Raw genomic sequence first — 26229 nt, 5'->3', positions numbered from 1 at the left:
CCCGGGAATATGTCTGTGCTGCGGACATGCGGCCAAGGTCCCCCGTGCCACCCACTTTCTTCTCCTGGCCTGGATAATACCCATACATCAGCAGGCTTGGGATCGCATTTCCCAGATACGTCGTCTGGGTCTGTGTGTGAAAATAGGCCGGCAACCCACTCGGATATCCGCCAGCTTGTTCAATTGATGCCCACTAGGGAGGATATGTCTTCCTTTGCGAGACAGATTGTGGAAGAGTGTAAGCTAGAGTTTACCCAGTTCCGTGCTGAACTTTCCTCACTTACTGCGAGAGTGGACACACTCACTCAGGACCGGGCGGCTGATAATGCTACCATTGTGAATATCCAAACAACGATCCAGCAGCACTCAGCCCAACTGTTCACTTTACAGCAACATCTGGACGACATTGAAAACCGTAACCGGAGGAATAACCTACGAGTCCGGGGGTTGCCAGAATCCATTCCTGCGTCTGACCTGTTTTCAACCCTGTCAACCATCTTTAATAATTTATTGGGCCGTCCGCCGAACACCCATATAGAAATTGACCGAGCACATAGAGCTCTCCGCCCGGTGAGTGTTGAGGATCCACGCCCGAGGGATGTCATTTGCCGAATTCACTTTTACGCCATCAAAGACTCTATCCTACAAAAAATCAGACGACAGCCTATCATCCTTCACCAAGGCACGCAACTACGTATTCTGCCGGATCTATCACGACATACGCTGGCGCAAAGAGCTGCTCTCAAACCCCTCTTTGAGGTACTCCGGAGCCGTGATATCATCTACAGGTGGGGCTTCCCCTTTGCCCTGATGGTCCGACAAGGTGGTCGTACCCATACCCCGGCCGACGTGCCTGAATTCTTACGGGACTTGAACCTCCCGCAGGTTTCTCTACCGGAGTGGCCCTCACTGTTATTCCCTGCTGGCGGGGGACCGCGGTCGGGACGGCCGCTCCCTAGGCCCCTACATGCGACGGTGGGTCGCCCTCAGCGCGGACCCCGCAGAAGATCTGGTCGCCGGCAAAAATGTGATCCTACTCCACCTATGGAAATTGCCCGCTCGGCGTGATGACCTGGAGTGCCTTTTCCGGTGATGAGGACTGCTTCCTCTTCTGTGTGAAATTGAGGTTGCCTGCTGTTTGAATATTTCCATTAGATGCCTTACTACTGCTTTTGTCTTTGCATTGAGTTTTAGATGTTAAGCTGTTCATACTTCTATTATAGTACGCTGGGGAGTGTGGATAACTCTCATGCATAGTTGTCACCTTCCCCCTGTAGGTATTGGACCAAATTTTTGGTCTTTCGCATTTGTGCGTTTAGTTGATGCGGTAGTGTTTCTCATACTGCCTTTTTTGTTGAATACTTGTATGTGTTTTTTTTCTAATGCTCTGTCTTTTACTTCTAGCTTGTTCCCTTCCCCTTCCTTCCTCCTGGCGATCCTGGACTCCTGCCCTTCGTGGGTTTTCCAGTGCACATCTTCAAGCCGTTTAGTCTACATCCATGGCTGACCTCAATATTGCCTCCTTCAATGTGAAGGGGCTGAATGTTCCTGAAAAGCGGGCGCAAATCCTCCACCATCTACACAAGCGTAAGGTACACATTGCATGCTTCCAGGAGACACATTTCAAGGAAGGACACACCCCTACCATTAAACATAAATGTTACACTACTTGGCACTTCAATAATAACCCACTTTCCAGATCGTGTGGAGTGGCCATAGCTATCCACAAGTCCCTCCCCCATCAGGTTGTCAATTCGGTCGTGGACCCCGACGCTAGGTATATCATTTTAGTGCTCAATATTGGTGGGAGGGAGTTTACGGTGATTAATGCTTATGCTCCCAACCAGGGACAGGTGCCTTTCATTCTTAAACTTATAAATACTGCCCTTCCGGTGGTCCGGGGGACTGTGCGGAGACTTCAACCTCACTTTGGATCCGACAGTGGATAATTCTACTGGTCGTTCGAGTCTGGCATATGGTGCTATCAAACGGGTGAAACGTGCTATCTTGCAGCTCCAACTATGTGATGCATGGCGCATTCAACATCCCGTTGATAAGGATTATAGTTTTTACTCCCATCCGCATGGCACTTACAGTCGCTTGGACTACATTTTTCTGCAGCAGCATGCTCTCCCCTGGGTCACCGACACGTCCATTGGTAGTATTCTGTGGTCTGACCATGCGCCGGTGTATTGCACCTTGCAGCTCCCCTTCCTCACTAAGGGCCCCTGGACTTGGAAACTTAACGAGTCCCTCCTCCTGGATGGGGTATGCCATGCTGACTTGCTTAAGACGGTGGAGCATTTCACACTGGATCACGCTCGTGATGACACATCCCCCTTGATTCGTTGGGAGGCCCTTAAATGTGTTCTCAGGGGGGTACTCATAAAACATGGGGCGCGCCTTAAAAGAGAGAGGGCCCATTCCCTTAAAACTGCGCTCCAAAAAATTAGCTCCCTGGAACTGGCTCACAGGCGTGCGCTCTCCCTTCCGATTCTACGGGAATTACAGGTTGCCCGACAGGAGGCCAGGCGGCTGCTGGACTCGGCCCAGCAGCGTGCTCTTCAAGTCTGTCATAGTAGGTTCTATGAGTTTGGCAATAAGAGCGGACGCATGTTGGCCAGAGCTTTAAAGGCTAGGACTGCCCAGTCACACATACCAAACACTAAATCTCCGTCTGGCCAGGTTGTTCACACGACCCCGGAAATAGCGGATTGTTTCCATAGCTTTTTCTCTGACCTTTACAGCCTTGACTCGCCCGCCCGCGCCCCCTCCCTTCCGCCGGACCGGGATTCTTTCTCCTCTCCCTTCACACCGTTGTCTAGGGAGATAGCAGAGGAACTAGATATGGACTTCGCCTCCCCGGAGCTCCTTGCGGTTATAACCGATCTTCCTGGGGGAAAGAGTCCGGGCCCGGACGGCTATACTGCCAAATTCTACAAAATGTTAACTAATCATTTGATACCGCTCCTACTACCAGCGTTTAACTCTGTTTCCCCGGAGGTCATGTTTCCTCCCAGCTCCACTTTAGCCCACGTCACGGTTATCCCTAAACCGGGTAAAGACCCTCAACTCTGCTCAAGTTATGGTCCCATCTCCTTACTCAATGTAGACCTAAAAATATATGCCAAGTTGCTTGCCAATAGATTGAATAAATACCTGCCTAGTCTAGTTCATCCGGACCAGGTGGGGTTTGTACCGGGCCGGGAGGCGCGGGACAACACCCTCAAAACACTTGATATCATCCACCATGCCCAGACTAACCACATCCCGCTCATGATCCTGTCCCTGGATGCCGAAAAGGCGTTTGACAGAATATCATGGCCTGCCCTTCACCAAACCCTTCGACATGTAGGTGTAGGACCCTCTCTCCTGGCAAAAATTATGGCACTGTATCACACACCTTCGGCCCAAATAAAAATAAATGGATCCCTCTCGGCACCTTTCCCGATTCATAATGGCACTAGACAGGGATGCCCCCTGTCCCCCCTGTTGTATGTCCTGGTCATGGAGCATCTCATGGCCTCCATCCGGAACAACATGGATATCAAAGGCATTACCATTGGAGGAATGGAATATAAGTGCTCGGCATTTGCTGACGACCTATTGGTCTATCTCACAGACCCTCATGTCTCCCTCCCTTCATTGATGTCCGAGTTGCCCCGTTTTGGAACTTGGTCTAATTTCAAGATTAATTTCTCTAAGTCTGAAGCGTTAAATGTTTCTCTCCCTGCCCAGCTAGTGTCGCTTCTCCAAAGTAACTTCCCTTTCTCGTGGCCTTCCAGAGGCATTACATATTTAGGTGCCCGTATAAGTAGAGACCTCACACAGCTGTTTACAAATAATTTCATCCCCCTGCTGGCCAAGTTTCGTACTGACCTTAGTCCCTGGCATAAGACTGAATTCTGCTGGTTTGGCCGGATTAATATTATTAAAATGTCTCTACTCCCCCGATTACTTTATCTCCTGCAGACCATCCCCATCACTATCCCATCTACCTACTGGTTGCGGCTTCAGCAGTGTTTTGGCTCCTTCATTTGGCCGACTGGTCGTCCGCGTTTGAGCCGAGCTCTTCTGACTCGTTCCAGGGGTGCGGGTGGGGTGGGTCTGCCGGACTGTCGGCTCTATTATCTAGCATCAACACATGCGCGGGTTTTCGATTTTTTTCACAACCGAGAATCAAAACTGTGGGTTCGTTTGGCTCAACAACTATGCCCCAGTACCCTATCTACCCTGCCGTGGACCCTGCCTGGGAATAGACCGACCCAACCCTCCTTTGTTGTACACCATACCCTTGTGGCGTTGAGGCGCATAAAGCCTGGAAGTACGCTGGTTGACCCCCTGGGTCCTTTAACTCCGGTTACGGACAATCCTGCCTTTCCTGCTGGTAAGGCTGGTCGCTCCTTCCTAGGTAGGTCACCCACCAACCCCTTGTATTTTGCCCAGGTCCTCTCTGCCTCCTCTCTTCTCCCTTTAACCTCTATCTGCCCCGATGACGTGCTCTCTCCTAGCCGTATGTATGAATACGCCCAGTTAAAGCACTTTTATGGAGCCGTTAATCGACGCGCACATCTCCACCGGTTGTTAACTGACTTTGAACGCCTCTGTGTCTCCACCCAGCCCCCTACCCACACCATCTCCACATTATACAAACTACTACTTGCACAGCGATCCCAACAACTCCCCTCCTTCTGCGGGGCCTGGGAGAGAGAATTACAGACTACATTTACAGAAGCACAATGGAAGAGGTGTTTCACCCTTTCTCAAAAAGCCTCTATAGCCAGTAGGGCCGAGGAAACTAGTTACAAAATTGTCTCTAGATGGTACCGGGTCCCAGCGGCTCTGCATAAATGGTTTCCATCTGTGCCTGACAGTTGTTGGCGTTGTGGTGCTGCGGGAGGCTCCATGTCACATGTTTGGTGGAGTTGCCCCTTGTTGAGGAGTTTTTGGGATACAGTACTTAAATTAATACTGGAGGTTACCGGAGTTTCTGTTCCCGATTCCCCAGAAGCTGCTCTTTTATTTATGTTCCCGATGCCAATACACGTTTATAAAAGTTCCTTAACTAGACATCTCCTTCAGGCGGTAAAGTCAGTGATCCCGCGCAGGTGGAAAACTGCAATGCCTCCAACATTAGATGAGTGGTTTCGGGAGGTTGCCGTGATACAGCGCATGGAACACCTGGTAGCTCACTCCCCGGCAGCTGTGGTAAAATATATGTCTACATGGTCGCCATGGATAGTGTTCCTTTCTTCTTCTTCATACCTCACGGCCGTAACCTGAGTTGGCCTATGCCCCTGTGAAGTGTACGGTGGTGCTTATTTTCTGCTGGCTGCATTCATAATACCCCGGAACAGGAGTCCAGGATCCTCATGCCCTCGCCCTTCCCTCCTTTCCCTCCCTCTCTTGGGGCCTTTTCTATTCGTTCTTTTCCCCTGTCTAGGGTAATGTGCCTCTCCTTCTCCGCTTCAATTAAGTGGCCTCAATGTATGCTCTGATGCTTTGCTTATGAACTCATTCATGCTACCGACATATACTGAATAATGTCCTTGAATGGGGTTGTGATGCACATTTCTGATTTTGTTTTAGTGGGTTTTTGCTTTGGTCTTTGACCTTGTTTGTTTGTTAATTTACTGGGTGGAGGCCTTCCCTCTACTATGTCTTGTAACTCTGTGTACTGAAATGTAATAAAACTTTGAATAAGAAAAAAAATAAAAATAAATTAACTAAAATATAGGGACAAGAAAGACGTCCATATGCTAACAACTATACATAATGACGCAAGCACTCTCATCCCTGTGCGAGGCAGATCTGATGAGACCCCAAAGCCTGTTTGTATACAGGCGTATAATAAATATATGGGGGGGGGGGGTCGATCTCACCGACCAGATGATTAAGCCCTATGATGCTATGAGGAAATCCAGGACCTGGTATAAAAAAATTGTAATGCACCTTGTCCCGGTAGCGATGTACAACTCGTACATTTTGTACAGATCTGCTGCCCATCGCAAAAAATACCTGGAATACCAGGAAAACATCATCCAAAAATTAATTTTTGAAGGCAGTGAGGAGGAAGAAGAACCTTCAACATCAGCCAGTGAAGCCTCAAGAGTAGTTCGAGGGCAACATTTTCCTTCAGAGGTGCCTCCACAGAAAAAAAGTTACGGGCACAAAAAAAATGGCGTGTATGCTACAAACGAGGAATCCGAAAAGATTCTCGCTATCAATGCGACACATGCCCCTCCAAACCTGGTCTTTGTATAATAGATTGCTTTAAAACCTTCCACTCCTCTTTAGATTATTAATTTTGTTAATTTATTTCCATCTTTCACATTTATTCACTGCCACTTTTGCCCCTTTTAATTTTATAAATTTATCCTTATGCCACTTGCTTTATTGCCCATCACAAACTTGAACACAAAATAACTAAACAAAACTAAAAATTCTCATTACACCCCTAGATGAATAAAACATACGGAATATTTCTGTATTACAGAAAAAAGCAGAACAGACATTTGTTTCTCTATTGTTACCAACTGCAAAAAAATTTAACTAACTGACACATCTGAAAAAAATAACAATTGTTACTCTGTACAACCTCATACATTTCTGACAACCCCTTGTGCTTTAAAAATTCTTATTACACCACTAGATGAATACCTTGAGAAGTGAATAATTATAATATCTTTTGAAAAACTGAGGTTTTTATATTTTTGCTTGTCTTTGCCTGTTATTATGACCATATTCTGCCACATTCAGCTGTTATATTTATTCTCATAACTGGTGATATTGGCATCTTGCATTTTTTTTTTTTGAGGATATCAAGCTGTTCATGATCAATACAGTATGGACTCTAGATATTTCTATTATGTTTCTTCACTGACCTCTTAAAACTGACAAAACTTCTAGTAAAGCTCACAATACTTTGGGGACAGGTGGTCCTTTACTATCCATATATACGGAGTTGGACATTGCCCCTTAAATATTCTGCAGGTGACAGGTTGTTTTGCACATATTTCAGTTCCTACCTTGCCGGGCAGGGACCTGTTATGGTGTACCAACTTCACTTGGCACATCCGTCTCTCATATAGTGATTGATGGTGCTAAAGAGGCGTTGTACAACCAGTCCCTTTGAAAAGAGATGATGAATATATTTCCCTGCAACTGTTCTTTCATCCTGTGAACACGCTTTCGTTTCAACACGGTTGTATTTTTTTTTTTTTAGGTCTGAAATCCCCAGAGGCGTGGAATAGGGCCTATAATTTAGATAAAATTGTGACCTGAAAGCCGCAGGGTGCTCCTTTTGGGGCCCACCATTTGATCGAGCAGCAGATGGGGGCATTTATAAACATAGAAGAACAGAGATAATCAATGTTGGGGTGCAATTATTCAGTTTAACCCCTTAATGACCGGGCCATTTTGCACGTTAATGACCAAGGATTATTTTTTGTTTTTTCACGGTCGCATTCCAAGAGTCGTAACTCTTTTTTTATTCCGTCGACATAGCCGTATAAGGGCTTGTTTTTTGCGGGACGAGTTGTATTTTGTAATTATACCATTTTTAGATGCTTATAACATATTGATTAACTTTTATTAACTTTATTTTAGGAGAGAATTGAAAATAAGCAGCTATTCCAGCATTAATTTTCACGTTATAAATTTACGCCGTTTACTATGCAGCGTAAATAACATGTTAACTTTATTCTATGGGTCGGCACGATTACAGGGATACCAAATATGTAAAGGTTTTATATGTTTTTTCTACGTTTGCACAATAAAAACCCTTTTAGAAAAAAATTACTTGTTTTTGCATCGCCGCGTTCCAAGAGGCGTAACGTTTTTATTTTTCCGTCGATGTGGCCGTACGTGGGCTTGATTTTTGCGGGACAATGTGTAGTTTTTATTAGTACTATTTTGGGGTACATAGGACTTATAGATTAACTTTTATTTTATTTTTTATGGGGGGAATGGGAGAAAAGAGAGAATTTTGACGTTGTTTTTTGCGTTTTCTTTGGACGCAGTTCAACCGGCGGTTTAATTAATATAATAGCTTTTTCTCTGACCTTTACAGCCTTGACTCGCCCGCCCGCGCCCCCTCCCTTCCGCCGGACCGGGATTCTTTCTCCTCTCCCTTCACACCGTTGTCTAGGGAGATAGCAGAGGAACTAGATATGGACTTCACCTCCCCGGAGCTCCTTGCGGTTATAACCGATCTTCCTGGGGGAAAGAGTCCGGGCCCGGACGGCTATACTGCCAAATTCTACAAAATGTTAACTGATCATTTGATACCGCTCCTACTACCAGCGTTTAACTCTGTTTCCCCGGAGGTCATGTTTCCTCCCAGCTCCACTTTAGCCCACGTCACGGTTATCCCTAAACCGGGTAAAGACCCTCAACTCTGCTCAAGTTATCGTCCCATCTCCTTACTCAATGTAGACCTAAAAATATATGCCAAGTTGCTTGCCAATAGATTGAATAAATACCTGCCTAGTCTAGTTCATCCGGACCAGGTGGGGTTTGTACCGGGCCGGGAGGCGCGGGACAACACCCTCAAAACACTTGATATCATCCACCATGCCCAGACTAACCACATCCCGCTCATGATCCTGTCCCTGGATGCCGAAAAGGCGTTTGACAGAATATCATGGCCTGCCCTTCACCAAACCCTTCGACATGTAGGTGTAGGACCCTCTCTCCTGGCAAAAATTATGGCACTGTATCACACACCTTCGGCCCAAATAAAAATAAATGGATCCCTCTCGGCACCTTTCCCGATTCATAATGGCACTAGACAGGGATGCCCCCTGTCCCCCCTGTTGTATGTCCTGGTCATGGAGCATCTCATGGCCTCCATCCGGAACAACATGGATATCAAAGGCATTACCATTGGAGGAATGGAATATAAGTGCTCGGCATTTGCTGACGACCTATTGGTCTATCTCACAGACCCTCATGTCTCCCTCCCTTCATTGATGTCCGAGTTGCCCCGTTTTGGAACTTGGTCTAATTTCAAGATTAATTTCTCTAAGTCTGAAGCGTTAAATGTTTCTCTCCCTGCCCAGCTAGTGTCGCTTCTCCAAAGTAACTTCCCTTTCTCGTGGCCTTCCAGAGGCATTACATATTTAGGTGCCCGTATAAGTAGAGACCTCACACAGCTGTTTACAAATAATTTCATCCCCCTGCTGGCCAAGTTTCGTACTGACCTTAGTCCCTGGCATAAGACTGAATTCTGCTGGTTTGGCCGGATTAATATTATTAAAATGTCTCTACTCCCCCGATTACTTTATCTCCTGCAGACCATCCCCATCACTATCCCATCTACCTACTGGTTGCGGCTTCAGCAGTGTTTTGGCTCCTTCATTTGGCCGACTGGTCGTCCGCGTTTGAGCCGAGCTCTTCTGACTCGTTCCAGGGGTGCGGGTGGGGTGGGTCTGCCGGACTGTCGGCTCTATTATCTAGCATCAACACATGCGCGGGTTTTGGATTTTTTTCACAACCGAGAATCAAAACTGTGGGTTCGTTTGGCTCAACAACTATGCCCCAGTACCCTATCTACCCTGCCGTGGACCCTGCCTGGGAATAGACCGACCCAACCCTCCTTTGTTGTACACCATACCCTTGTGGCGTTGAGGCGCATAAAGCCTGGAAGTACGCTGGTTGACCCCCTGGGTCCTTTAACTCCGGTTACGGACAATCCTGCCTTTCCTGCTGGTAAGGCTGGTCGCTCCTTCCTAGGTAGGTCACCCACCAACCCCTTGTATTTTGCCCAGGTCCTCTCTGCCTCCTCTCTTCTCCCTTTAACCTCTATCTGCCCCGATGACGTGCTCTCTCCTAGCCGTATGTATGAATACGCCCAGTTAAAGCACTTTTATGGAGCCGTTAATCGACGCGCACATCTCCACCGGTTGTTAACTGACTTTGAACGCCTCTGTGTCTCCACCCAGCCCCCTACCCACACCATCTCCACATTATACAAACTACTACTTGCACAGCGATCCCAACAACTCCCCTCCTTCTGCGGGGCCTGGGAGAGAGAATTACAGACTACATTTACAGAAGCACAATGGAAGAGGTGTTTCACCCTTTCTCAAAAAGCCTCTATAGCCAGTAGGGCCGAGGAAACTAGTTACAAAATTGTCTCTAGATGGTACCGGGTCCCAGCGGCTCTGCATAAATGGTTTCCATCTGTGCCTGACAGTTGTTGGCGTTGTGGTGCTGCGGGAGGCTCCATGTCACATGTTTGGTGGAGTTGCCCCTTGTTGAGGAGTTTTTGGGATACAGTACTTAAATTAATACTGGAGGTTACCGGAGTTTCTGTTCCCGATTCCCCAGAAGCTGCTCTTTTATTTATGTTCCCGATGCCAATACACGTTTATAAAAGTTCCTTAACTAGACATCTCCTTCAGGCGGTAAAGTCAGTGATCCCGCGCAGGTGGAAAACTGCAATGCCTCCAACATTAGATGAGTGGTTTCGGGAGGTTGCCGTGATACAGCGCATGGAACACCTGGTAGCTCACTCCCCGGCAGCTGTGGTAAAATATATGTCTACATGGTCGCCATGGATAGTGTTCCTTTCTTCTTCTTCATACCTCACGGCCGTAACCTGAGTTGGCCTATGCCCCTGTGAAGTGTACGGTGGTGCTTATTTTCTGCTGGCTGCATTCATAATACCCCGGAACAGGAGTCCAGGATCCTCATGCCCTCGCCCTTCCCTCCTTTCCCTCCCTCTCTTGGGGCCTTTTCTATTCGTTCTTTTCCCCTGTCTAGGGTAATGTGCCTCTCCTTCTCCGCTTCAATTAAGTGGCCTCAATGTATGCTCTGATGCTTTGCTTATGAACTCATTCATGCTACCGACATATACTGAATAATGTCCTTGAATGGGGTTGTGATGCACATTTCTGATTTTGTTTTAGTGGGTTTTTGCTTTGGTCTTTGACCTTGTTTGTTTGTTAATTTACTGGGTGGAGGCCTTCCCTCTACTATGTCTTGTAACTCTGTGTACTGAAATGTAATAAAACTTTGAATAAGAAAAAAAAGAAAAATAAATTAACTAAAATATAGGGACAAGAAAGACGTCCATATGCTAACAACTATACATAATGACGCAAGCACTCTCATCCCTGTGCGAGGCAGATCTGATGAGACCCCAAAGCCTGTTTGTATACAGGCGTATAATAAATATATGGGGGGGGGGTCGATCTCACCGACCAGATGATTAAGCCCTATGATGCTATGAGGAAATCCAGGACCTGGTATAAAAAAATTGTAATGCACCTTGTCCCGGTAGCGATGTACAACTCGTACATTTTGTACAGATCTGCTGCCCATCGCAAAAAATACCTGGAATACCAGGAAAACATCATCCAAAAATTAATTTTTGAAGGCAGTGAGGAGGAAGAAGAACCTTCAACATCAGCCAGTGAAGCCTCAAGAGTAGTTCGAGGGCAACATTTTCCTTCAGAGGTGCCTCCACAGAAAAAAAGTTACGGGCACAAAAAAAATGGCGTGTATGCTACAAACGAGGAATCCGAAAAGATTCTCGCTATCAATGCGACACATGCCCCTCCAAACCTGGTCTTTGTATAATAGATTGCTTTAAAACCTTCCACTCCTCTTTAGATTATTAATTTTGTTAATTTATTTCCATCTTTCACATTTATTCACTGCCACTTTTGCCCCTTTTAATTTTATAAATTTATCCTTATGCCACTTGCTTTATTGCCCATCACAAACTTGAACACAAAATAACTAAACAAAACTAAAAATTCTCATTACACCCCTAGATGAATAAAACATACGGAATATTTCTGTATTACAGAAAAAAGCAGAACAGACATTTGTTTCTCTATTGTTACCAACTGCAAAAAAATTTAACTAACTGACACATCTGAAAAAAATAACAATTGTTACTCTGTACAACCTCATACATTTCTGACAACCCCTTGTGCTTTAAAAATTCTTATTACACCACTAGATGAATACCTTGAGAAGTGAATAATTATAATATCTTTTGAAAAACTGAGGTTTTTATATTTTTGCTTGTCTTTGCCTGTTATTATGACCATATTCTGCCACATTCAGCTGTTATATTTATTCTCATAACTGGTGATATTGGCATCTTGCATTTTTTTTTTTTGAGGATATCAAGCTGTTCATGATCAATACAGTATGGACTCTAGATATTTCTATTATGTTTCTTCACTGACCTCTTAAAACTGACAAAACTTCTAGTAAAGCTCACAATACTTTGGGGACAGGTGGTCCTTTACTATCCATATATACGGAGTTGGACATTGCCCCTTAAATATTCTGCAGGTGACAGGTTGTTTTGCACATATTTCAGTTCCTACCTTGCCGGGCAGGGACCTGTTATGGTGTACCAACTTCACTTGGCACATCCGTCTCTCATATAGTGATTGATGGTGCTAAAGAGGCGTTGTACAACCAGTCCCTTTGAAAAGAGATGATGAATATATTTCCCTGCAACTGTTCTTTCATCCTGTGAACACGCTTTCGTTTCAACACGGTTGTATTTTTTTTTTTTTAGGTCTGAAATCCCCAGAGGCGTGGAATAGGGCCTATAATTTAGATAAAATTGTGACCTGAAAGCCGCAGGGTGCTCCTTTTGGGGCCCACCATTTGATCGAGCAGCAGATGGGGGCATTTATAAACATAGAAGAACAGAGATAATCAATGTTGGGGTGCAATTATTCAGTTTAACCCCTTAATGACCGGGCCATTTTGCACGTTAATGACCAAGGATTATTTTTTGTTTTTTCACGGTCGCATTCCAAGAGTCGTAACTCTTTTTTTATTCCGTCGACATAGCCGTATAAGGGCTTGTTTTTTGCGGGACGAGTTGTATTTTGTAATTATACCATTTTTAGATGCTTATAACATATTGATTAACTTTTATTAACTTTATTTTAGGAGAGAATTGAAAATAAGCAGCTATTCCAGCATTAATTTTCACGTTATAAATTTACGCCGTTTACTATGCAGCGTAAATAACATGTTAACTTTATTCTATGGGTCGGCACGATTACAGGGATACCAAATATGTAAAGGTTTTATATGTTTTTTCTACGTTTGCACAATAAAAACCCTTTTAGAAAAAAATTACTTGTTTTTGCATCGCCGCGTTCCAAGAGGCGTAACGTTTTTATTTTTCCGTCGATGTGGCCGTACGTGGGCTTGATTTTTGCGGGACAATGTGTAGTTTTTATTAGTACTATTTTGGGGTACATAGGACTTATAGATTAACTTTTATTTTATTTTTTATGGGGGGAATGGGAGAAAAGAGAGAATTTTGACGTTGTTTTTTGCGTTTTCTTTGGACGCAGTTCAACCGGCGGTTTAATTAATATGTTCATTTTATTGGTCAAGTTGTTACGAACGCGGGGATACCATATATGTGTATGTGTGATTTGTTTTGACCGTTTTACTAAATAAAACCACTTTTTGGGCCAAAAAAGTAGTTTTATTTGACTTTGACTGTAATTATTTATTTATTTTTTTCACAAACTTTATTTAACTGTTTTACATTTTTTTTTTTTAGTCCCACCAGGGGACTTCACTATGCGATCTGCCGATCGCATATATAATGCTTTGGTATACTTCGTATACCAAAGCATTATTGCCTGTCAGTGTAAAACTGACAGGCAACCTGTTAGGTCATGCCTCCGGCATCGCCTAACAGGCAGATGCTGAAGGCAGACCTGGGGGTCTTTGTTAGACCCCCGGCTGTCATGGAAACCCGACGGCGACCCGCGATTTGTTTGCGGGGGCGCCGATCGGGTGACAGAGGGAGCTCCCCCCTCTGTCAAACACATTAAATGCCGCTGTCACTATTGACAGCGGCATTTAATGGGTTAAACTGCCGGAATTGGCGCGCGCTTCGATTCCGGCAGTTGCAGCAGGAGTCAGGCTGAGTATAACAGCCGTGCTCCTGCCGCTGATCGCGTGGGTACAGTCTCAGTACCCGCGCCATCACAGGACGGATATATCCGTCCTCCTGCGCGAACTAGCAGCTGCAGAGGACGGATATATCCGTCCTTCGGCGTTAAGGAGTTAATGTACTTTGTAGGAAATGTGTAAGAAAAAATTCAGATTTGACTTCTTCACATGGAAATGCATCCTATCCTACAAAAAACTTGGGCTCGAAATACTCACTACTCCACTAGATATATACTTTAGGGGGTGTAGTTTCCAAAACCTTTGGGGGCTACCCCTATTCTGGTACCTCAGGACCTCAGCAAATGCGACATGGCTCTCAAAAACCATTCCAGCAAAATCTGCATTCCAAAATCCAAATGGCGCTTGTTCCCTTCTGAGCCCTGCCGTGGGTCCAAACAGCAGTTTATTTCCACATATGGGGTATTGCCGTAATCGGGAGACATTGCTTTACAAATGTTGGGGTGCTTTTTCTCCTTTATTCCTTGTAAAAACTAAAACATTGTATGTTTTTTCAGAAAAAAAGTAGATTTTCATATTCACAGACCAGTTCCAATAAATTTAGCAAAAAAAACCTGTGGGCTCAAAATGCTAACTATACACCTAGAAAAATTCCTTGAGGGGTGTAGTTTCCAAAATGGGGTTAGTTTTGGGAAGTTTCCACTGTTTAGGCAGCACAAGACCTCTTCAAACCCGACATGGTGCCTAAAATATAATCTCAAAAAAAGCAGGCCCCAAAATCCACTAGGTGCTCCTTTGCTTCTGAGGCCTGTGTTTTAGTCCATTACCACTATAGGGCCACATGTGGGATATTTCTAAAAATGGCAGAATCTGGGTAATAAGTATTGAGTTGCGTTTCTCTGGTAAAACCTTTGTTGTTACAGAAAAAACTGTATTACAAATGAATTTCGTAAAAAAATTTGAAATTTTTACATTTCACCTCTACTTTGCTTTTTTTCCTGTGAAACGCCTAAAGGGTAAAATAATTTATGAATGCTGTTTTGAATACTTTGAGGGGTGCAGTTTTTAAAATGGGGTGAATTATGGGGACTTTCTAATATATAAGGCCCTCAAAGCCACTTCAGAACTGAACTGGTCCCTGAAAAATAGCCTTTTGAAATTTTCTTGAAAATGTGAGAAATTGCTGCTAAAGTTCTAAGCCGTGTAACGTCCTAGAAAAATAAAAGGACGTTCAAAAAATGATGCAAACAAAGTAGACTTATGAGAAATGTAAACTAGTAACTATTTTGTGTGGTACTACTATCCGTTTTACAAGCAGACACATTAAAATTTAGAAAAATGCAGATTTTTGCAAATTTTCTCTAAATTTTGGTGTTTTTTACAAATAAATATTGAATTTAACGACCAAATTTTTTCAGTATCATAAAGTACAACAAGTCACGAGAAAACAATCTCAGAATCGCTTGGATAGGCAAAAGCATTCTGGAGTTATTACCACATAAAGTAACACATGTCAGATGTGCAAAAATCGGCTGTGTCCACAAGGCCAAAATAGGCTTAGTCCTTAAGGGGTTAAATGACCGGTGGGACTTGGCTTTTTTACACTTCTCTTTCTCTCTCACTGTATACACAAGTACATTGATCAGACATAACATTAAAACCAACTGCATAATACTGTGCCGGTCCTCCTGGTGTTGCCAAAACTGCATTGACCTGTCAAGGCATGAACCCCTCAGAAGATGGCCTGTGGTATCTGGCAGCAAGATGTTAGAAGTAGATCCTTTAAGTCCTGTAAGTTGCGAGGTTTGGCCTTCATGAATCGTTTATTCAAGCACATTTCACAGAAGCTTGATTGCAGAATTTGGGGGCCAAGTCAACACCATGAACTCTTTGTCATGTTCCTCAAACCATTCCTGAACAATTTCTGCAGTGTGGCAGGGCGCATTATCCTGCTGAAAGAGGCCACTGCCATTAGGGAATGCCATTGCTATAAAGGGGTATACTTGGTCTGCAACAATGTTCAGTTAGGTGGTAAATGTCAAAGTAACATCCACATGAATACCAAGACCTAAGGCTTCCCAGCAGAATATTGCCCAGAACATCACGCTGCTGTGCCAACTTGCCTTTTTCCCATAGTACATCCTTTCCCAGGTAAGTGACACACACGCACCTGGCCAGCCACACGATGTAAATGAAACCGTGATTCATAAGACTAGGCCGCCTACTTTTAATGCTCCATGGTCCAGTTCTGATGCTCACGTGCCCATTGTAGGCACTTTGGGTGGTGGACAGGAGTCCGCATGGGCATTCTAACTAGTCTGCTGGCTATGTAGCCTCAAACGTAGCTAGCTGCTATGCACTCTGTGTTCTGACACTTTTCTGTCATAGCCACCATTAAGTTTTTCAGCAATTTGGGCTACAGTAGCTCCTTTATGGCATTGTACCAGACAGGCTAGCCTTTGCTTCACAGGCACATCAATGAGCCTTAGTCTCTCATGGCCCTGTTGTGGGTTCACCAGTTGCCCTTCCTTGGACCACTTTTAGTAGGTACTAACCACTACATACAGGGAACACTACACAAGACCTGCCATTTTGGAATAGTTCTCACCCAGGTGTGTAGCCATCACAATTTGGCCCGTGTCAAGTTGCTCAGATCCTTATGTTTGCCCATTTTTCCTGCCTCTAACACTACAGCATCAACTACAGGACCTGACTGTTCACTTGCTGCCTAATATGTCCCACCCCTCTACAGGCGCCATTGTAACAAGAATCTATTTTATTCAATTCTAATTTCAGTGGTTTTTAATGTTATAGCTGGTCTGTGTATATTACTCTTCTTTACAATAGAAGATAGAATATTACGTATTGCCTTCAAGTTTTATAAAAACCCTATTCCTACCCCTCTCCCATTTTTCATTACATCTTTGCTAATTTAAGTTGCCTTTCTTATTTCTAGAAAACTTCTGTGGTAAATTATATATTTAAATGATTGATTACTTTATAGTGCTTGACTCTTGAAGACAACCCCGTCCCATATGGCCTAGTACAACCTCCGCTATTAGCCACGAATCTGGTGCACCCAGCCCTTTAAAACTTTTATTTCTAAAATAAAAAAAATAAAAGTAAATTTGAAAATGTAAGAAAACAGAATTTGAATTTGAAAAGAAAACCCACCTTTTGTGATTCAATAAAATGAGTAGCAATTCCAGCCTTTTGCACATCCCTTCCCTTTAATCTAAATCCCGTAAGGGCAATAAATAAACCAATCTTTCCTGGAAGGCGTGGTAAAAAGTGTCCTCCTCCAACATCAGGAAATAGTCCTGCATTTAAAAAGAAAAAGAAATCATGATGGTACACACAACGTTTTAAAAATAAAAGCATATAAATTCACAGTAACCAAAAATAGCTTTAGGGCTTATTCACATGAGCGGGATAATCGGCCGTGTGAGGGCCGTTTTTTTTAACAGCCGTCACACGGCTGCATTAAAAGCAATGCATGTCTCTGGGACTATTCACGCTAATGGTTTTTTAATGGACAGTGTGAACAGCCCGTGAAAAAATAGGGCATGTCCTATTTTTTGCCCGTATTTCCGGATCCCTCAATAGACTCAAGTCTATGAGGAATCAGTGAAAACGTGTCCCACATGAATGCAAATCGGCCATGAAAAACTGCCATTTTTCACAGCCAATTTGACACCCATTTATGTGAATACGGCCTTAGAGTCCAATTGTTTTGTAGTAACTACTTTATATATATATATATATATATATATATGCTTTATCCTGATCCTTAGAGCTGATTGAATGTAGTCGCCTTTCTAGCTAGAAGGTTCTCTTATCACGTATATGGTGAACTCACTCACCGTAGCTAACTGCAAAACACCTCTCAGGAATAAAAAGAAAGGGTCAAATAGGAACTATAATGGTTAAAGCAGCTTTACTCAACTAGTAGGTCACCTGTAAACTAAAATAAACCCATATATCTTCTGGTAAGAGGAAGCATGTGAAAACAAATACAGCGCAAACTGATAATGTGAAAATATACCGTTTCTTAAAGCATGCATATCTTTTTAGTTGCCTTTTCAGAATAAGCTGTTATGTGTGTGTACATGAGGATTTTGGTGGACATTATCGAACTTGTATTCTGCATTTTAAGCAGTTTTCCCTTTGCAGGTTCTATTTCTAATTCTGTTTTCTCTGAGCTATTTCTTCTATACATTGCACAAAAAGGGAAGAGAACATCCAGCTCTCCTATTTCTATCAATCACATGTATAGAAGCAGCAACAGCAGCATGGAGGACATCATATAGAAGTAATGAGCAGTGTAGCTGTGAATCCAGCACTTTGGTGAAATAGAACTCTTACTATAAGCATCTGTAGCGTCAATAGGTGCCTCTCTCCCGCTCTGCTCTTTTTCTCTAACTCCCGCCTCGCCTTTCCATAGACTTTTATGGGCAGCTGTAACCTGATAGCTCACTAAGTCAGTTTCATCTTGAGGAGACAGAAAAAGCTGAAAATTCTCAGTGAGTGAATAGTTAGGAGGGGTGGGGGGAAGGAACACGATAGGTGGATAAAAATATTTTTTTCTCCTATAAGGTATATTATTGTAATCGCTTGTACTATCAATTTATGCAAAGTTGATTGTTGTTATACAGCCGACACCTCACTGCAATGGTGGAATCAAAGATCACGTTTAACCCCTTAGTGACCAGCCCATTTTAGGCCCTAATGACCAAGCTATTTTATTCGTTTTTCTATAGTCGCATTCAAAGAGCTATAACTTTTTTATTTTTTCGTCTACATAGCTGTATGAGGACTTGTTTTTTGCGGGATTAGTTGTACTTTTTAATAGCACCATTTTAGGGTACATATAATTTTTTTATTAACTTTTATTAACTTTTTTTGGGGGGTTTATAAAAAAAACTGAAATTCCACCATTGTTCTATGCGTTTTTAAATTGACGCCGTTCACTGGGCGTCGTAAATAACATGTTACCTTTATTCTATGGGTCGGTACGATTACGGCGATACCACATATGTAGAGTTTTTTTATGTTTTACGACTTTTGTACAATAAAAACACTTTTGAACTAAAATTATTTGTTTTTGCATCGTTGCTTTCCAAGACCCGTAATTTTTTTATTTTTCCATCAATGTAGTGATTTTTTTCGACTTGTTTTTTTGCGGGACGAGATGTAGTTTTGATTGGTACTGTTTTGGGGTGCATGGGACTTATTGATTCATTTTTATTATGACTTTTTTGGGGGGCAATGGAAAAAAATTGCAATTTCGCCATTGTTTTTTGCGTTTTTTTTTACGGTGTTCACCTTGCGGTTTAAATTACATATTAACTTTATTAATGGAGTCATTACGGTCGCGGCGATACCATATATGTGTACTTTTATTTATTTTTTACACTTTTACTAAATAAAACCACTTTTTATGGAAAAAAATGGATTTATTTTTTTACTGTACTTTTTATTAATAATCTTTATTTCACATTGGTGACTTATTTTATTAGTCCCACTAGGGGACTTTACTGTGCGATCTTCCGATCGCTGCTATAATGCTTTGGTATACTTCGTATACCAGAGCATTATTGCCTGTAAGTGTAAATCTGACAGGCAATCTGTTAGGACGTGCCTCCGGCGCGTCCTAACAGGCATATGTCCAGGGCAGACCTGGGGGCTTTTATCAAGCCCCCGGCTGCCATGACACCCCATCGGAGACCCGCCGATGGGTGACAGAGGGAGCTCACTCCCTCTGTAAACATAGTTAAATGCCGCGGTCGCTATTGATGGCGCCATTTAACGGGTTAAACGGCCTCGATCGAAGTAAACTTCGATCGCGGGCGTTGGAGCAGGAGCCCAGCTGTCATCAGACAGCTGAGCCCCGGCTCCAGTCTGCACGGGAGACCCGTGCAGGACTTAGACTAGGCGAACGTGAAAAGGCGTCAGCCTAGCCTAAGGCCCCTTAGTGACGAACGTTAAAAGGCGTATTGGTGGTCACTAAGGGGTTAATACCTTAAATGCCGCAGTCAATAGCGACCACGGCATTTAAATTGTTAGAAACAGGGGAGCGCCCCCTCAAATACTCCATCCCCCCCGCATCGCGTTCGGCTGGTGAAAATGGTTGTCATGGCAGCCTGGGGGCCTAATGAAGGCCTCCAGGTCTGGGATCTTTGTACTCCATTGGCTCCAGGGCTTCAAAGAAGACTGTCAGAATCACGATATACTGCAATACATTAGTATTGCAGTATATCATGCAAGCGATCGCTGGTTCAAGTCCCCTACTGGGGCTATTAAAAAAAGTAAAAAACAGTTCAAGTTGTTTTTATGTTCCAAAAAAAAAAAAGTATTAAAAGTTGAAAAAAAAACCCTTTTCAAATTTTTCCGCCTAAAAGCAATGTTAAAAAACAAAAAGTTAACTGGTATCGCCGTGTCCGTAAAAGTACAAACTATCACAATATAGTTTTGTTTAACCCGCTTGGTGAACGCTGTAAAAATAAATAAATATATAAAACATGCAAATGGCTGTTTTTTGGTCACATAATCTCTCTAAAAAAAGAGGAATAAAAAGTGATCAAAAAGTCACATGTACCCTAAAATGATATCAGTTAAAACTACAGCTCGCCCCGCAAAATTTAAGCCAACACATCGCTAAATTGATGGCAAAATAAAATAATTATGGCTCTCAGAATATGGCGACACAAAACATTTTTTTTGTTTTATTTTTTTAAGTGGTAAAACAAAAAACAAAACCCCCCAAAAATGGTGTAATCGCAATTTTTTGTCCATATCACACCACAAATATATTTTTTCAGCTTCCCAGTACATTATGTGGTACAATAAATGATGCCATGAAAAACTACAACTTGTCCCGCAAAAAACAAGCCCTCATATGGCTATGCCGACAAAGAAATAAAAAAGTTATGGCTTTTGGAAGGCGTGGAGGAAAAAAGTAAAATGAAAAAACTCAAATTGGCCTTGTCCTTAGTTAAAAATAATAATGTTCCCAAATTTATTCTCATTGAAACAGGGAGGTTATCTTATATTTTAGTTTCAATGATCATTTATGTCTGTAGAAAAAATATGTTTGTTTCTTTTTTTATGTTTCTTTTTAAAAAAATATTGTAGCTATTTTTTTTAAAATTATTATTCATTAAAATTTCCCTGGGGAGGCCATATTGGAGATACACACCTTCAAGGAAGTATTGTCTTGATAGGGCATTTGATTTATGGCAGCTGCAATGAATGGCAATTGACAGAGAGATGTGATAGACTATAAGGGTATGCGCACACGTAGTGACCAAAATCGTCTGAAAATACAGAGCTGTTTTCAAGGGAAAACAGCCCCTGATTTTCAGACGTTTTTGGAGCAACTCGCGTTTTTCGCGGCGTTTTTCGCGCCGTTTTCTACGTCCGTTTTTGGAGCTTTTTTCATTGGAGTCTATGAGAAAACAGCTCCAAAAACGTCCAAAGAAGTGTCCTGCACTTCTTTTGACGAGGCTGTATTTTTACGCGTCGTCGTTTGACAGCTGTCAAACGACGACGCGTAAATGACAGGTCGTCTGCACAGTACGTCGGCAAACCCATTCAAATGAATGGGCAGATGTTTGCCGACGTATTGTAGCCATATTTTCAGACGTAAAACGAGACATAATACGCCTCGTTTACGTCTGAAAATAGGTCGTGTGAACCCAGCCTTAGGGTATGTTCACACGGCGGGGGTCCGTAACGGCTGAAATTACGGGGATGTTTCAGCCTGAAAACATCCCCGTAATTTCAGCCGTACCGGCATGTGCAGGCGCTTGAACGCCGCGTCAATTACGGACGTAATTAGCGCTGCTATTCATTGGAGTCAATGAATAGCGGCTCCAATTACGGCCAAAGAAGTGACAGGTCACTTCTTCTACGCGGGCGTCTATTTACGCGCCGTCATTTGACAGCGGCGCGTAAATATACGCCTCGTGTGAACAGACAAACGTCTGCCCATTGCTTTCAATGGGCAGATGTTTGTCAGCGCTATTGAGGCGCTATTTTCAGACGTAATTCGGGGCAAAAACGCCCGAATTACGTCCGTAAATAGGCCGTGTGAACATACCCTTACAGTCTTCTCCCCCAGTGACCAGGTAGTTACAGAGGAGATGCATTATCTCTGTGTACATTGTTGCTATCCTGCCTTATCTAGGCCTTCAGCAGTATATTAGCCCACCTTACTGACCATGTCTTTGTCTATCAAAGTATGAAAATAATTATAATAAATAAAAACAACACAGAAAAGTATAAGAGAGTTACCATAACAAACTATTGATGAAATGGCAAAAGTGGTAGAACACATAAATAATTGCCAATTAGTGTCCTTGAAGTTAAATTTAACCCAAATATTTCACATAAGGGAATGTATTCCAGCATTAACCCCTTAATTCTCTTGAAAACAGTCTGCCTTTTCACACGTAAATGACAGCTAGCGTGTGAACATACCCTAACACATACATGAAAATATCCTACGATGTCAATTTGCATTAAGGGCTTTTACCACAACAACCTCTTATTAATTTTATAACCTGTCAATCATATGGGTCATAAAGGTAGGGTAGTTGGGGCTCTGACCTCACCATTAGTGAGAACGAGGGGCTCCAAATGCCCATTCTCCGTCAGAAAGCAGGACGAGCATGTGCTCAGTTGGCGACACTCCCAATCATAGCCACATGGCTGTCAAAACATTTCCAAATTTTTGTTTGGCCTTAGTCACACAAAAATATTTCTCATCAGTGTGCTGTGCGTTTTAACAATGGACAGCACACTGACCCATACAAGTCAATGGCGCTATTCACAAATGTCATAGCTCTGTGGACACTGGCACCCTAAATGTGGAATTCTAACACTTCAAGAGGGAAGTGTGGCTTTCACTCATATATAATTGTCAGGGATCATTAGCCTGTATATTGCTTGCAAAAACATTATTACTTTATATAAACTAAATATCAGTATATTTCACAAAGAACTTGAATGTAACAAGATGGAGCCTGCATAAGGAACACGCCTATGGAAGACACCCCCCCTGGAATGCAAGAGGAGTGTACAGATGAACTCACAGCTGAATGGAGCCAATAGGGCTTAAGCACGTCCCACATCTCTAGGGAAGAAACTTGTAAACTCTTTGTTCAATAAAGTTTAATTGTACTTCCTACTTGACGGAGGGAGGATGTCTACCACCATTTCTGTCTGGTATATCTCTTCCATGCATGCCCTCAGTTTCCAACTTACAGAGGTGGTTATTCGGTGTGAAATAATAGAGAAAAGGAAGTAACTCTGTCATAATTACTGTGACTCTGGGGGCTAAGCGTTTTCCGGTTTGCCTTGGGTGCCAAAATACCTTGCCCTGTCCCATATTATATATTTCAACCAAATTTGGAGGCACATTTTGATTATCTGTTGCACTTGATAAATTGTGAGTGCTGCAACTACGTAGGTAATGATGGTAAAAAAAACAACTACTTCTATTTAGCACATTCGGTCTTACAACTAAGGGTATGTTCACACAGAGTTTTTTGCAGCCAGAAAAATTCCTTCAGGAATTTTGGGACATATTTTGACCTGCCTGGACTTTCCCTCCTGCGTTTTTTGTGGCATTTTACGCCGCCACGAAAAACGCTTTCTGTGCCTCCTATTGATGTCAATGGAACGTCAGAGACTGAAACACGGGAAGAAAGAGCACGCCTCCACTTCCCATTGAAATCAATAGGAGGCAATTTCAGACTTTTTTGGCACGGTTTCTGTGTCAAAAAACAGCGCCAAAAAACTCAGTGTGAACTAGCCCTTATATGTATTCCTATATGGACAGTAACATATTGTGAGTTGTAGTGAAGGCAATCCAAAATATTTAAATATTTAGATAAGATCACTTAAAGGGGTTTTACGACTAATCATTGTATAATGAAAAGTTATGCGATTTGTCACGTGCTATCTTACCATTTTGAAGATCTCTGCTAGTTGAAAGTAAAGTCATGGGCTGAAACCCTGCTCTGACCTTGTGCTGCTAACACAACAAGTGTAGGACTTCAGAAGCGCTATTGTAACTAGCCTAACATAATCAGGAGAGATTTTCAGTAAAAAAAAATCTCTATTCACTGATAGCAAGCATCTTGAAAATGGTGAGGAATTGAAAAACAAAGTATATTACATAAAATCAGTAAATCCTTTTAACCTACAAATGACCAGTGACCAAATCCAGCATTCAGTATTTAAATGAAGGCTCTAATGTTATTTTAAATTACCTCTCTAGGCTGCTGCAAGTGTTTATGCAATATATTGTGAGATTTCTGTAAAAAAGTGATCAGACAAACAGTTTTCTTGCTTTGTATCTAAAATGCTCCAGGGATTGTGGCTTGAGTTGTGTGTGACACAGATTTTCTCAGAAATTACAGTACAGGCTTCACTGTGTTTCACTGCTGAATGTGACCTAATTATTTTTTTTGTCCTTCCTAAGCCTGAATGACATCAATGGCCCGGGCATGCTGTTTCAGCACTAAAGTCTACATTGTGCACGACATAATCTATGTACTGTAGTGTGTAAGTAGTATATAAAATTACTAGGTAAACAACCAGTGATGTAGCTATAGGGGTCGCAGTGGTCGCAATTGCGACTGGGCCCCGAGGCCAGGGGAGCCGGCGGCCCCCTGCACCATGTCTATAAGAACGTATTAAAGTAACTGGGGCCTATGTAATAAACGACACGGGCCCCTGTTACTATCGTGATAACAATATACTTACCCTCCTCGTTCCAGAACGCAGCGGAGGTGCTGATGTCTTCACGTGTCACGATGCTGCGCACTGCGCACAACATCGCGACGCTGAAAGGCATCAGGACGTCCGCTGCGCCCTTAGCCGAAGAGGAGGTTAAGTATAACATAATTATCTGCTGGGGCCCTGTATCTAAGCCTACCATGTGGTAGTCTTAGATACAGGGCCAATCAAACAGGATCACACATTGTTGACCCTGTCTGCTGGGCCCTGTATCTAAGCCTAGCAGATGGTAGGCTTAGATACGGAGCCCCAGCAGACCGTAATCTTATACTGTATAAGATTACTCTCTGCTGAGGCCCTGTATCTAAGCCTAACGTGGTATGCTTAGATACAGGGCCCATCAGACAGGATCACACATTATGTGATTCTGTCTGCTAGGCCCTGTATCTAAGCCTTAGGTCTTATTCACACGGACCTGTCCGCATTGCGCGCGCAAAAAACGCTGCGTTTTGCGTGCGCAAAAGGTCCGTATGTCATCAGCATATGGTGCGTGGCTGCGTGATTTTCTCGCAGCCGGCATCATTATGACACTCTGGTTTGATGTATACAAACAGAAAAGCACGTGGTGCTCTTCTGTTTTCATTCATTTATTTTACTACTGTAGCGTGCACTACGAGCAGCACCCGGAAACGCTTCTGTGTGCCGTGCGCGATTTGCACGCGCCCATTGACTTCAATGGGTGCGTGCTGCATCAAACACGGCCAAATATAGGAAATGTAGTGAGTTTTATGCAGCACACATACGCTGCGTTAAATTCACTGAGTCTGAATGGCTCCATTCATTAACATAAGTCCGTTCGACGCGCGTGAAAATCACGAGCGTAGCACGGACGTATAACCCGTTCGTGTGAATAAGGCCTTAAAACATGTGTTACAAATTTTTTTTTGTGTTTATGCTTATTTTTACAGTTTTGGATGTTGGACTACGTCGGATTCGAAGACTACTTCGATAACGGCTTTTTATATTTTAAATAAAATGGTTAACGACGGTTGTGGGAGGAGTTTTTATTTCAATAAAATATTTTTTCTATGTCTGTATTTTTTTAAAACTTTATTACTGACGTCTTAGTAATGGCCGCTGGCTGATCGACAGCCAGTCAATCAGCCAGCGGCCATTACTTAAGTACGAAGTCAGAGCTTAGTGTTAGCTGCTGAAAAGGCTAACACTAACCCCCATTATTACCCTGGTAAAAAAGAAAAGCAATTATTATACTTACCTTTCCAAGGTCCAGCACTGGAGCCGCAATGTCACTGAGCTGGGCCCTATATATACATATATATATATATATATATATACACATATACAGTTAGGTCCAGAATTATATGGGCAGTGACACAATCTTCAATCTTCATGATTTGGGCTTTGCATGCCACCACATTGGGTTTGAAATGAAACAACTGAGATGCAATTGAAGTGTGGACTTTCAGGTTTAATTCAAGGAGCTGAACAAAAATATCCTGTGAAACGTTTAGGAATTGCAACCATTTTTCTACACAGTCTCCTCATTTC

At 42.9% G+C, this 26229-nt stretch overlaps 1 protein-coding gene across 1 annotated transcript in view; it reads right to left on the bottom strand.

Moving 5' to 3' along the window:
- Window positions 1–26229, bottom strand: part of HIBCH (3-hydroxyisobutyryl-CoA hydrolase) — a 267813-nt gene that overhangs the window by 54351 nt on the left and 187233 nt on the right. Inside the window, exon 8 of the mRNA XM_075829922.1 lies at window positions 17089–17234. Coding sequence (XP_075686037.1) covers window positions 17089–17234 — 146 coding nt within the window. The remainder of the gene's footprint in view (window positions 1–17088; window positions 17235–26229) is intronic.

This window comes from Rhinoderma darwinii, chromosome 6 (genome assembly GCF_050947455.1).
Source record: "Rhinoderma darwinii isolate aRhiDar2 chromosome 6, aRhiDar2.hap1, whole genome shotgun sequence".
NCBI classification, from domain to species: domain Eukaryota; kingdom Metazoa; phylum Chordata; class Amphibia; order Anura; family Rhinodermatidae; genus Rhinoderma; species Rhinoderma darwinii.
Note: the sequence above shows the minus strand (reverse complement) of the source record. Positions and strands in the feature narration are given on the sequence as shown.